Source organism: Rattus rattus, chromosome 16 (assembly GCF_011064425.1).
Source record: "Rattus rattus isolate New Zealand chromosome 16, Rrattus_CSIRO_v1, whole genome shotgun sequence".
NCBI classification, from domain to species: domain Eukaryota; kingdom Metazoa; phylum Chordata; class Mammalia; order Rodentia; family Muridae; genus Rattus; species Rattus rattus.
In genome coordinates this window covers 31906132-31920298 of record NC_046169.1, presented here as the reverse complement: position 1 = coordinate 31920298, position 14167 = coordinate 31906132, and the positions used below count along the sequence as shown (strand labels likewise).

The 14167-nt window shown below is 52.4% G+C and overlaps 1 protein-coding gene across 1 annotated transcript in view; it reads right to left on the bottom strand.

Annotated features, from left to right (window-relative positions):
- Positions 1 to 14167, bottom strand: part of Cux2 (cut like homeobox 2) — a 190329-nt gene that overhangs the window by 63308 nt on the left and 112854 nt on the right. The window contains exon 2 of the mRNA XM_032887241.1: positions 3223 to 3333. Within this exon, the coding sequence (XP_032743132.1) occupies positions 3223 to 3333 (111 nt within the window). The remainder of the gene's footprint in view (positions 1 to 3222; positions 3334 to 14167) is intronic.

Here is a 14167-nt window from a genome sequence, read left to right as displayed (position 1 = left end):
AACTCAGGACCTCTGGAAGAGCAGACAGAGCCATCTCTCCAGCCCTAACTCTTAACATTTGAGACAGGGTCTAGCTATGTAGCTCAGACTGGTTTGAACTCATGAACTCCTGAGTACTCCTGAGTCCTGGGAAGATGGAGTTCATGTTGTCTTTGTGTGTGGCATGGTAGGTCTTGTGGCATGGGGCGGGGGAGAGCTGGCTCTGATTCTCCACTCTGAGCGCTAGGAGGGCAAAGTCCCCTGGGGAAGTCCCTTCCAGGCACAGCATGGGGCTGACCCTTCCACATGGCTGTTTCCCTACCATGGAGTCATCTCCATGAATCTGCATCTTAAATTTTGCCAAGAATCAGCTTTATCCCTGCCTGTGTTTCCTCAGCAGGGCATGGAGTGATTTCTGGGGACGTGGCTGTTTATGGATTCACCAGTGCTCTGAGCACACAGGCAGACTTGGCTCTAGACACCCACACGTCCCAATTTTGGGTTTTCCAACCTCAGGGGTAGTCTCTGGGGTTCCCCCAGCACTCAGCAGAGGTGAGTGTTCCAAGATGACAACGCTGAAACCTTCGAGACCCCAAGGATCCACTTCCTGGCAGGGGACACTTCCTCCTGCCAGGATCCGTCAAAGTCACAAGAAAAGCTCTAGGGAAGGGGTAAAGTGGTAGGAGGGGTGACAGGGAAGTGAAAGAGAAGGAGGAGGTGGGCTGGGGGTAAAAGAGAAATGCCATAACCAGGTGGGGGGATATACCCCCTGCCGGGACACTCCCTGCTGTTTCTTCCCTTGGACAAGGTCCCTGCTCTGGTCCTAGCTACTCCTCCATACTGACTTCTGTCTCTGGGACCTCCCAGAGTGGCTGCTGCCTGCTTGTAAGATGGCTCTTTAAGGGACACACAGACAGTGTCCAGGGCTTTGGTTTCAGGTGCCAGGCTGGGCGACAGCAGAGTTGGGAGGCTCAAGGTCAGGGTCTCAAGGCTTGATGTGCAGAGGCAAGATGTCACCAGGAGAAGGGGGCCGTTCAGTATAGCACTGACTAGAGGGGTTGGCACAGGGGGACAATGGCTAAGCCTCGGGGAGCAGCATAGACCCACTGCCTCAGAAGAAGCATTTGGCTGGAGAGAGTCAAACACAACTGGTCCCTGATTTTATAAAGGGGGATACTGAGGCCCAAGGGTGCTGTCCTGGTAAGGGAAGCAGTAAGCAGGCACTGTAGTTGGAATTTGAGCCCAAGTCTCAAGATACCTTCAATAGGCTTTTCCCATAACCTGATAGTGAAGTGAGGTTAGGGGTTCACCTCTGAGAGCCATGAGGAGAGGAAGTGGAAGGGAGCGTGGGCCAAGTCCCATCCCAGACCGTGACCATGTAAGTCCTAGGGGAAGGTGGGAGGGACGCGTGAAGTAGGTGGACTGGACCCCCCAGACGATGATCTTAAATAAAACTGTCACGACTCTTCCATCGGGACGGATGGGCTCCAAACGTGAGCGTTTCCAGAGCCGCGGCTATAATAGGAGTGGAAATTTATCCCTTCTAATTATGTAATTGCATAATTTTATGTAGCATCGGAAATTACGTAAGTCAGACTCCCAGGCTGAAAACCTGGCCTGGACTGTCTTCCTCACCTGAGAGCTCCCGTGCGCACCAAGGGTTGAGGTTGAGTTAGTTCACTATGCTGGGAGAAGGGGGCGGGGCAGATGGTCTGAGAGGACCAGAGAGAGAGAGAAAGTGTGTGGAGATCTACGGTACATTCAGCTATGGGAGGGCCAGAGGCACTCTCCATGTGGGGAGAAAACTGTTCATAGAAGAACATGTTCCGGTCTGTGTAAAAGAGAGGGGAAGGCCTGGGGACTTGGCTCGATTTGCAGAGTGCTGGCCTAGCATGCATGAGGCCCTGGGGTCCACCCCAGTTGTCCCAAAAACAAGGTGTGATAGTGCATGCCAGTAATCCAGCACATGGGGGTGAGGGACTAAAGGCTAGCCTGGGCTACACGTGACCCCATCTCAGAAAGACCTATTTGTGTTTGCTGATGCCGTGACTGCAGGGGACACTCACGTCTGGGTGTCTTCTGCGTCTTTTTCACACACATCTTCTAGAGGATGATGCAGCTCTCTCTAGACTTAGCCCAGAAACAAGTCCTAGCTGGACCCTCATTCCCAACTTACCCGGAAGAACCGCAGTGGCTTATGACATCATGATGTAATTCCACAGCTTCAGGTGTGAGGCTCAGTCCCGGCCTGCCTGCCTCCCGCTCATACCCGAGGCCCTTCCTCCACTGTCAGGAGCCACCCTTAGCACCCCTCCCTCCGTGGTCTAGCATACTCTAACGGGAAAGCTGAGATAGTCACCTGCAGAAGGGTGGCTGCTGGCTAGAGCTGAGGGCTGGGCCTGGGGTCTGTTGCCTACACTGTCTTGTGTCACTGTGTCAAAGTGACGCAAGTCCAAGGCCTCCATTTTCTGTTTACTTTCATTGATTTTAAAATTTTATATATATGTGTGTGTGTGTGTGTGTATGTGTTTGTGTATTTTTTTTTTTTTTTTTAAATTTGGGAAGCAACAGGGGCCCTGAGGGCAGGGGTGGGGTTGGGGAGGGGAATACAATTCTTACATTCAACCTCAGGAAAGAACAGACACACGTCTGGGCTGGTCTGCTCCTCAAGGGAGAGGGAGTGAGTGGACTTTGCCTGGGTATTGGCATCTCTAAGCCCAGACTGGGGTCTGGAACCTTGATGTGGGGATGGGAGGGACAGAGGAATTGATCGGCAGGGAGGGGTGGGTTCCAGAGCTGTGTCTCCCAGGCCCAATGGCAGGCAGAAGACGATCCTGACTTCCAGCCAAATTGCCTCGCCGCCATCAAATGCTAACCACCTCACCCCGGGAGATGAGGACTTTGACTGCAGATCCTAGACGCCTAGAATCTGGGTGGAGGGACTCTGGTGGGGAGGGGGTTACGGGGAGGGGCGGCTCCAGTCAGCGCTGGGGACCTCCCTCCCCCAACGCTGCCACAGCCGACAGGCTGGGGCTGTGATTTATCTTTGTGGCTAATTAGCTTCTTTTCTGGTTAGTCACTTATGTCTACAGTTTTCACAATATAGTTTGAATGGGGTGGCGGGGTGGGGGTAGGGGTTCAGGGGGCGGGGTGGGGGAGGAGCTGCATTCTTTCCCAGTCACTGCTGAGGCGGCACACACACACACACACACACACACACACACACACACACACACACACTACCTCTGGCACAATTTTCTTAAATTCCCGGCGGAGTTCAATTAAACGTTTAGGAGAATGCTCGCTTTCCTCCTGTGGCACAGACAGCTCCGAGGCGACAGAATTAAGCTCCTTCTGGAACGAGAGAGAGAGAGAGAGAGAGAGAGAGAGAGAGAGAGAGAGAGAGAGAGAGAGAGAGAGAGAGAGAGAGAGATTGAGATTGAGATTTGTCTTCTACTCTTTGCTTTTGAATTATTGTCCAACAGGGCTCTGAACAAGTTTCCGTAACTTACAGGGCTGAGAAAAGGCAAGATATTGACTCCTGGCATGCATGAAAAATTAAGAAACAACAACAAAAACAAAACAAAACATAGCAAAGGGATGAAACACAAAAGGTCCCCAGGACACTGGGCCTTCGAATTTTTCTCCTTCTTAGGAGCTGGGCCAGACAAAGTTGAACAGGACGTTTTATCTACACCCCCCCCTTCATCCCTCTTTATCTCCCCCCTATAGCCCCACCTCTTAAATTTCCAAGGAGTGATGGCATAAGCCTGTCAGTAACTGAGGAAAACATCTCCAAAGCGTGTCAAAATAGCAGCGCGTGGCATATTGTATGGGCACTTTCCCCCGCTCGCGAGTGCCGCCGACAGCTTCCATACATCAGCGGCGGGCGCAGCTCCAACTGCCGCTTTCTCCCTTAAAGGTTCATAAATTCGCCTCTTAAGATATAGATGGCTTTTTAATTCCAGCAAATTTTGGAAAAATGAAGGTGCCGAAGAGAAGCACGCTGACCTCCGGCGTACCCCACGGTAAATCACTGAGGGCTCCCAGAACCCTCGCTGATTGAAAAGGAACAGATTGGAGCGGGGTGGGTGGTGGTGGGGCTGGCCTGACTGTACTCACTCAGGCATCAGACCAGGGTTTGACTACACTAGACCAAGGATGGAGAGGGAGAGGGATAGACGTGTGTGTGTGTGTGCGTGCGTGCGTGTGTGTGTGTGTGTGTGTGTGTGTGTGCACACGCACACATCATGGTGGGGCCTGCTGCTGGATCTATGTGCTCGATCGCCCTTCTCAAAGCTCTCTCCGCTGTCACGGAGGCTTTCACAGGAGGAGTACAATTCAGCCGGAGTTGTCATGCCTCATTTGCATAATCCGGGGAACGCTCTGTTTGTGTGGCCCATGCTGCTGGCATGGACTTGAACAGGGCTCCCCACCCCCCAGGACAATAACTCCACAAACCCTCCTGCATAGATCACCCGATTATATTTGCAGCAATCAAGGCCCATAATTTCCTAAATCCGGTAGTGCAATAAATTCCTGCAATCAGATTTATTAAAAAAAAAAAACACGCGCGCAGATGTGGGGGGCAGGGGTACGCGTTTCCAGGGCGAACCCTTTAATCCAACATATGTATGACGAAGTGCGGCGTGTAATGAAAGACCCCATTTGTCACCGCTAATACACATTCGTCTTGCACACACAATGAAACCCTTTCACTGTTGGATAATGAAATGGAAGTACCGACCGTTAACCACTGCAGAGCCTTTTCCCCCGTAAAAGACGGCTAGTGTCTGAACTGCCTCTTCCATAGCCATTTACCACAGTGTCACAGACCTGGTCCCCCCCAAACCTGTGAGGACAGCCTCGGGCCCCTGGAGCCCTGTTGGGGGCCAATCTAAGAAGGAATGTCCGTCTCTAGAAAAAATAGCTAACACTGAAAGTCCCGAGACTGGGAGAGAGTGAGGGGTGGGAGGTGGGGCAGGCAGAGGCACCAACAGACGACACCAGGCACCACTTAAAACCCGGGTGAGGGCGGCGGCGCTCTCCGAGGTGCTGAATCGCATTCCCGCATCAGCATTGGGCAGAGCCGCCTGGGGCTGCTAGCCTGAAGACCAGGAGGGATTTTGAGCTGGGTGAGGGACAGAAGAGAGGGGGAAAGGAAGAGAAAAGTCACTTGTCACCACTTATGCACGCGCGTGCACACACACACACACACATCCCAACGTCCGGTAAGGCCAAGATAGTAAGGCTCTTATATTGTAGGGGAGAAAAAACTGGAACACTGAGGTCCACTAAAGTTTTTCTTGGTTTTTTTTTTTTGGTTCTTTTTTTTTTTTTTTTTTTTTCCGGAGCTGGGGACCGAACCAGGGGCCTTGTGCTTCCTAGGCAAGCACTCTACCACTGAGCTAAATCCCCAGCCCCTTTCTTGGGTTTTAAAAGGTGTATTTTTCTCGTTGTCCCAGGGCACAGAACGGGACATGGGATGCCCCATTGATTATCCTGTATCTGACACTGAGTTCTATGAGCACTTATCTGACTATTTAAGTGCGTAAGTCTGGAGTTCAGTGAGAGACCGTGTATCAGTAAGTAAAGTGGAGGTAATGGGAGATGTACGTACGGTCACAGACATACGGACATGCATACATAGAAGAATGCCTGCCCCCATACAGGAAATAGCTAGACAGAGGACATCTAGCTGCCAGTGTGCTATACCTCAGGGCTGTCCCTCTATCTGTACCTCGCTGGTTGCTGGTGGGTGCAGATCTGACTGACTAGCAGGGGGGCTGCTGACTACACCAAGTCCGTGAGCCACGCGAGGCAGGAGACATGAGTAGCTCTCAGCCCTGCACCACTGCAAACCCAGCTCTCCTGCCCAGTCCTGGTGGAGCGGACTCTGTCACAGACGAGAGGACCATGCCCTCCTCCCCTCCGCCTCAGTGAATGCTCATTCAACTTTGAATTCTTGCAGCGTTTTTTACAGTAAATATGCAGGCGACAATACGGCTGTGACGATAATAAATACGATTGTCGTAACTACCATTTATTGAGGGCTTGTGTGTCGGTGAGAGGACCCAGCCAGGGGCTGGGAGGTGAATGACGGGCAGCCCTAATAACGGAGGTGGGCGCAGCTCCTCGGTGGGTTCTGGAGGTAAATTTTCAATGCTTGGCTTTTCAGCTATCCTCGGCTCCCTTGCACCATCCGCTGAGGGTGTCTGGGGGAGGTTGTTTTAAATAATTCAAGATCGCAACGCACCCTGCCAGGAGTTCAATAAACACTGGCTGATATTCATCTGCTGCTTAGACACACCGGGCGCAGAGGACGCCCTGCTGTATCCAAATGTCCTAGGTTTTCACAGGCCAGTAAAAATATCATACCCACGCGCGCAAGAAAGGGATGGGGTGCCAAGTGGAGACATTAAAACTGATCCCCTTGTACTCTCAAAGAAAGGGCATTCGGAAATCAACAAGCCAAGAGACGGAATCGACAACCGGGCTTTTAAAAGAAACACACTTAGAAAAGCCCACAGAGCTTTATTTATTTCAAGGGAACAGAAGAAGTCTCGGAAACACAAGCCGGCCACGTTTTGCCAGTCCGGCTTCAGAGAACACCCTGCATCCGGCTAGCCGGCCTCGCCGGTCTCGCTCCTGCGAGACTTCTTGTCCGACTCCAGCCATGATCTAAACAGTCCCAGACTTTGGGCCAGACCCAGGCAGGGAGGAGACACATGCAATTAACCTAACTAGCCATCATCAGCAGACAGACAGCCCGGAGCCCTGTGCAGGCCATTCAAGTAATGATCCCATAAACAGCCCATTTGCAACTAAAAAGAGATAATTTTAATGAGCTGGGAGCACGTGACGGACGCAGCTGAGGCTGGAGCCAGCGAGCAGGGAGACGGGAGGCTGGGGTGCAGTCGGACCAGCGGGGACACTGCCACGGGTCCCTGCTCTCTGTGCTTACCCACCCACCGCCTGGTTTGTGCCCCAGCTCTGGGGTAGTCTGTCTCCTCAGCCCTGGGACTTCCAGGGCCTCAGAACACATGAGCCCCCACCCCCTTCATGGGTTGTGGGCTGGAGGTCAGAAACACGACAGAACGCCAACCACAATACTACTCCACTTAAGTTATCGCGCGCACTCACACACACACGCGCACACGCACACGTAGCTCAGGCTGGCTTTGAACTCTTAACCTCCTTGCTGCCATCGCCTCACCGCTGGGATCACAGGTGTGTGACCCCACAGCTGGTCTGATTTCTATTTCTCTTCAAACGAACACCTGGGGTTGCCTCTGATTTGAGGGTTTTTTGGAGACGGGATACCATTATGTATTCTACGCTGGTCTCAAACTTTGGTTTCTCCTCCTCAGTGTCCCTCCCAAATACTGAGATTATAGGAGTATGCCGCCATGTCTGACCCAGTGTGTCACTGCTTGTCTGTCCCTGGTCTTTGAATAGTGACATCCCTCTCCACTACCTGCTACTGGGAAGATGGCTTGGTGGGTAGAGTGCTTGGTAACACACACACACACACACACACACACACACACACACACACAGAGTCACACACTCAAATACCACATATATACATACCCCTCCACACACACACATGTATGCACCTATGCATGTACAAACACACTCACACACATATCTCACACATGCATACACATTCTACACATAGGTACACACACACCCTCTCATACACACTACATAGCGTATGCCACACACACATACCATACACACATACACATACCTATACACATACCACACACGCATCACACACGCAATGCACTCACATGCACATACATAACACATACACACCACACGTCACATATACACATCACACACATATCACATATATACACCACACACACGCACTCACACATACACATATACCATATACATATACACCACGCATGCACACCACACACACATGCACCACATATCACACACACATGCACTCACTTATATACACATATACCATATGCATACACACCACATATACATACCATATACACATCACATATACATATACACACACCACATATCACACATACATATACACACTACACACACATGCACTCACACTTACATACATACCACATATACATACCATATACACATCACACACACACATGCACACACTCACACTTACATACACATATGCCCTCCCCCACATGCACACCACACACATGAGGGAGGACCCAAGTTCAGATCTCCATTGAGCTGTAGAGAAGGAGGCATTAAAGGTATGTACCTCTATAACACCTTCACGCCACCAGCCATGCTGGGGGGTGGAGGGGGACATGGGGCAGACACAGGTGATTCCTGGGAGCTCATGACTAGCTTGTCTAGCCAATCAAAGAAACCCTGTCTTACGCTATGTGATAGAAAACCAGTGGATCCAGAAGGTCAAAGTACTCAGTGCCACGGTTCTGATGAAAAGCTGGGGAGCTTGGGAGCGATGCCTCAGCTGACTGGGCCTGCACTTCAGTGCCTGTAAATGGCTCGTGCGTAAGAGACACTCAAAAGACATCTGCAGCAGGCCTGCAGTGGGGTAGCCATGAGATGTGCCCCACAACATCAGCAAACATGACAGGCCCATGGATCCAGGGGAAGGTAGGCCCAGGAACACCAAAGGAGGGGCAAGCTCTGGGGGCTGCCCAGACAGACACCCGCATGTTGCCTGCAGAGGGGCCTTGGATGACCCAGGACGGAGGGCACACGCTGGCCTGCCACCAGCAAGGAGACAGAAAGACAGATGGCTTTGAAGCCCACCGAGATGGATGGCTGCGCCAGGCGGAGACAGGCGGGTTTACTAGAGCCATCCATCACTTCCTGTGCTGTATGTAAATTTCCAGCACCAAGATGTATTGGGCCAATTATCTGGGGTTGGGCAGGGGGCGGGGCCTGAGAAGGGGCGGGGTCTCAGTCCGGCTGAACTCACTGCATTCCAGCACCACCCAGGATGGTTCAGAATGAAGCTGAACCCCAGAACCTAGGTACTGCCCACTGCCCACACAGTGACTGGTCCAGTGTAACTGCTGCCAGGCACAGGGCCCCCCTAGCCAACACAGACCCCATAGTTCTCAGTGCTGGGAGGGCAGTGGATTTCCAGGAACGTGAGTCGGTGAGTTGGGGGTGTGTGTGTGTGAATGAACTGTCTTGTGGGACACATGGGACCTGCACGAAGACAAGGCTACACATCCAATGGTTCTTTCTTCTAGGCTTTGGGGGACGAGCACTGGGCCCTGAAAAGGGGAGCCCTTCTCCCAGCTGTCTGGTCATCCATCCATCAACCCATCTGTCCCTGCGTCCACCATCTAGAATCTGGTCACCATCTATCATCTACCCACCTAGCCATCCATCTACCCACCTATCCAATAGCTATCCGTTATCCATCAATCATCTATCTACCCATCCATAATCCGTCTATCATCTTACCCATCATCCTCCTGTCCATCTGATCGTCATTCCATCCGCCCCTCCATCCATCACCTGCCTAGCCAACACCTATCCATTATCCATCCATCGTCTATCTATCATCTGCTCATCTATCCGTCAGTCTGTCCGTCCATCCATCCAGTCAACTGTCCGTCCACGTATCCATCCTCCATCATCCATATACCCATCTTTCTACCCAACAAACATCTTCCCATCATCCATTCTTCCAGACACCGCCATCATTTATCAATCTGTCTTTCCACCTATCTATCCATCCATGCAATTGTCTATCCACTCACTCTCCACTTACTCATTCGCTCAACAATTACTTTTTCAGTTCCTTCCACGCAGCCAAGGACAGGCCCAGGTCCTGCCCATGTGGCACACCTGGTCACACAGGGAGTGAAGACAGCGGGAGCCTCCTGAGTCCTGCATCAGCTTCCACAACTGTGGCTTCCAGAGGTCCAAGGAAGCACTGGCTTGCAGTCTCCGGAGGCCCTAAGCTGATAGTTGGTTGGCAGACAGGAAGTCACGTGTTGCTAGCTGGCTGGTGGACAGGAAGTCACATGATGCTAGCTGGTTGGTGGACAGGTAGTCACCTGACACTAGCTGGCTAGTGGACAGGAAGTCATTTGACACTAGCTGACTGGTGGACAGGAAGTCACATGATACTAGCTGACTGGTAGAGAGAAAGTCACATGATGCTAGCTGGCTAGTAGACAGGAAGTCACTGGATGCTAGCTGGCTGGTGGACAGGAAGTCATATGACACTAGTTGGCTGGTGGACGGCCCTTTGCCTCTCAACAGCTGGGATTCACCTGTGAGGAGTTAGCCTCATCTCCCTCTGGGGCGTCAGAAGTAGGAGAGACCGGCCACACAGGTCATGCAAGGCACCTGGTAATTTATTAGGTGCTCTGGAACCTTAGGGTATCCTGGGGTCAAGGTTGGCCACTACCAAAGCAGAGAATCTGAAAGCAGCTGGCATCACCTGCCCTGCCATGCCCTTGGTGACAAATTGGCAAGTGTTGTCAGCTTGACCCAACAGTTTTTATCCAGTTTTCTGATTCTGTTCCCTAGCATGGCCCTATTTGGCTCCCACTGCCTTCTACTCTATCCCTTTCCCATCTGGCAGCTGTGAGGCCATCGCTTCCCTCACTGTCCATCTTCCCAGCTCTAAACCCTCCCATGGTTCACTGCTCTGGTCACATGGGGTCCTACCTGGCTCCTGAGGACATCAAGTGCGATTCTGCATTAGGCCATTGGTAGTGGCTGATTACCTGCCCATAATGCTGTTCTCCCAAAGGCCACTGGATTTTCCTGCCACCTTCCTGGGAGTCTCAGCCCTTACAAAAATCTGTTCCACCTCCTCCTTAGAACAGTAGATGTCTGTTCATCGATCCTCCCTCACCTGTGCCTCTGCCATTTCTCAGAACACCCCTCGCCATCCATCCATTTAGATGGTTACTCCTCTGGCTACTTACGAACTATGTCCACACCCAGCCTCCTCCAGCATCTACCAGAGACAAGAGTACCTGGCTCGATCACCACCTTGAATGCCCAGTACACAGCAGGCGCTCACTACTTGCAGTGTGAATGAAAGGCTGAGTAAAGGGACACATGAAACAGGGACCCAGACAGACTTGGCTGCACCCCGACACTCAGCGGTTGCTCCCTCTCAGGCTCCCTGTCACTCCCCAGGTATCATACAGGAAAACAGCCTGCTCCTGCCACTGCAGGACCCGGAGGTGGTCGTCCTGGAGGGAGGGCGCCAATCAAACGCATAATCACCTGGCACGAGCCACATCCGATGGCGTCCCCCTGCCTTGATTACTACTAACTGTTCCCAAGCAGCCCTGCGGAAGTGCCCCACCCCCAGGGTAACTGAGGGTATCTCTTGGCTCAGGGCTGGTCTGAGGGTGAGGTTGGCTGGGCAACCCTGTCCCTTCCTTTGTCAAAGGAAGAGAATGGGGAAGAGCACAGCAGCAATCATTCATTCCTTCCCCCATGCATTCATTCGATGCCCTGCCTACTCACCAACTTCCCATTCACTTCTTCCTTTGTTCAGCAGTTATTTGGTTACCCACCTATCCATCCGTTCTTTCTTTCACTCATCCATCTGCTAATTTCATCCATTCACTTATTCACCAGATACCTACTATGCCCTGGGGCACTTGCTAGGGCTCCAGGGCTCTAGCACCCCACCCCCACCTTTCCCTCATGAGAGGTTGTTTTCCACTCCTCACCACCTCCGCTGTCCAGAGGTCTGTGTTCCTAATAAGTGTTGTTGAAGCCAGGGAAAAGGAGTTCCCCCGAAAATCATGCCACTACCCCAAATTCACAGTGAGGAACAGGCCAAACAGGTCTTTGGACCCGTCTGCCCCTCTCAACATCACCACACCGACTGGGACACTAATGCACTTGGTAACTTGTTTCCCTTGGGTCATACTTGGATCAGCTTCTGTTCTGAGGCCCAGGGCAGGAAGGAAGCCTAGGGGGCGGGGGCGGGGGACAGCGGGTGGGCGATGGGAGGCTCCAGGGAAGGTCTCATGTCTATGGAGCCACAAAGGCAACCAGGTGCCAGCAGGCATTTTCCCTAAGTCAGGTGGGGACCCAAGAATCCATGGGGAGGAGGATTAAAACGGCCATCCTTCCTAAGAGCAGTGGGCAGGAGACAGTAGCTTCCTGGACAGGTAGGTAGCTCTTGGGCAGGGGTCTGAGTGGTGGCTGGAAGCCCAGGCTATTGGGAATGTCTGGGAAGGGCTCGGGGACTGAGTCAGAAAGTCAGGGTACTAAAAAAGGCAGGCCGTTGCAGAGACCCTGGGCTGGCAAGGGAAGAGACATTTGCTCTGTAGGCTTCTGGTAAGAGACAGCCGTGGGGCTGGGAGAACAGAGGTGTGGGTGGGTAGGAACCAGAGAGGAGACAGGCAGACCTTTGGCCAATGTCACACAGCTAAATGCAGCTGTGGTCATAGCTCTTCTCCCTAATTCAATGTTGGCTCTGCCAAGTTTGTGGTCCACAGTGCTTCTCAGGCTACCGGGAGAGGCTCTGTGAGGATGGGGGGACAGGATTGCCAACAGATGAAACTTCTAAGCCAGCAGAGGCACCACTAACAAACACCCTGCACGCCTCTCTGGTGAAAGGAGAGATACAAATGTTTCCATTGAATCTTAACTGGTTCCCCTGCCCCAGCCATTTTAAAGATAAAGAGGCAGACAGAAGCAGAGGACCCATGGGTGCCTCACCCCCAGCCCCTGGAGACCCTGAGCCTGAAGGCCAGCACTGTGAGCTACGCGTCCTCTCCGCAGGTCAGACACAGGCCCTTTAAGGTTCTGAGGAGTTTCCTGGCACGTTGACATCTCCACTAGGGAGGCTGGTATTGAAAGGAACTGTGGGGATCACTTGAGGGGTTTGCAGATGGGTCCCACAAATCAACAGCAGCCCCACTTCCCCTCAATATCATGGTAGCTGAGTGAGCTACAAGACCCATCTGGCCCAGCGCTCTGCCCTCCCCATGCGGCTTTATAACGCAGCCCTTGACCTCAGCCTTACAGCCTAGAGAGGAAGCGCGTGTCGCCCAGCGAAGATAGGAAAGAGAGCTAGAGATAGTGTCCAGCACCCAAGAGCAAGCTCTAGGGATAGTCTGTCCCGCAGGGAAAATTCCCTGTGAGTACAGGGACACATGGACATGGATAGGCAGACAGACAGAGCGACAGACAAAGACACACACAGACACATAGACAGACACAAACATGTGCGCAGGAGCGCGTGCACGCGCACACACCACACACACACACGGAAACCCACATAGCCAGAGGCAGACATAGAGACATACATGTACATGGAGACACATATGTACACAGAGACATGTATGTACACATAGAGACATAGAGGTACATATCTAACATAACATGATAGATACATAGATATACACAGAAGAGGAAATATATTCACAAGGTTACCCCCACCCCAGACAGCAAGATAGAGACCAGCACTGAAGTTTAGTGGTGCTGTGCTGACCTTTTCCACCCCAGGACACTTGCACAGGCAGGTTCCCTCTGTCCAAGGCCATGGGTTCCTTCCATTGTCCGTCCATCCATCCATCCATCCGTCTGTCTGTGTCTCTTTCTGTCCATCCCCTGCTCCCCTCCCCCTCGCCTCAATCAGACACAGTTCACAGATACATAACCATGAGAGACTCAGATCCAGAGGCAGAGTCTGAACAGAACTGTCTGGACTAAGAGCACCTCTGAGAGCTGGGTTTGTGGCTATGCCCAGCCTGGCTAGACCAGGGTTACAGGGCGGGAGATGGGATGGTAGACCTGGGTTCGAATCCCACATTGCCTCACTTTCAATTGACCTCAGACAAGTCACCTCAGCTCTGCAGGAGGGTACTAGGAACAGGAGAGGAACCCAGTAACTCTCTTAACTCCTCCTAACCCTCCAGAAACCACCACCACTTGCCCGCCTTTCTCTAAGCTGCTAACCCACAGTGAAGGCTATTTCCGGGCTGCTGCCTCCTCTCTTGGCTCCCACCCTGGAGTGGCAGATGGAGCTAGATGCTCAGACCTCAAGTGGCTCTCGCCTCTCCTCGGCTACTTGCCACTGTCTCAGACTGGACCAGGTTCCTCTCTGGGGCTCACTGGGGTCTAGTCACTGCTCATGGCCCAACCTTTTGGAGACACCTCTCCCTGACTCGCCAGTCACACCTTCTCCCACAGTGCCAGTCCCTTTCTTTCTTCCTTC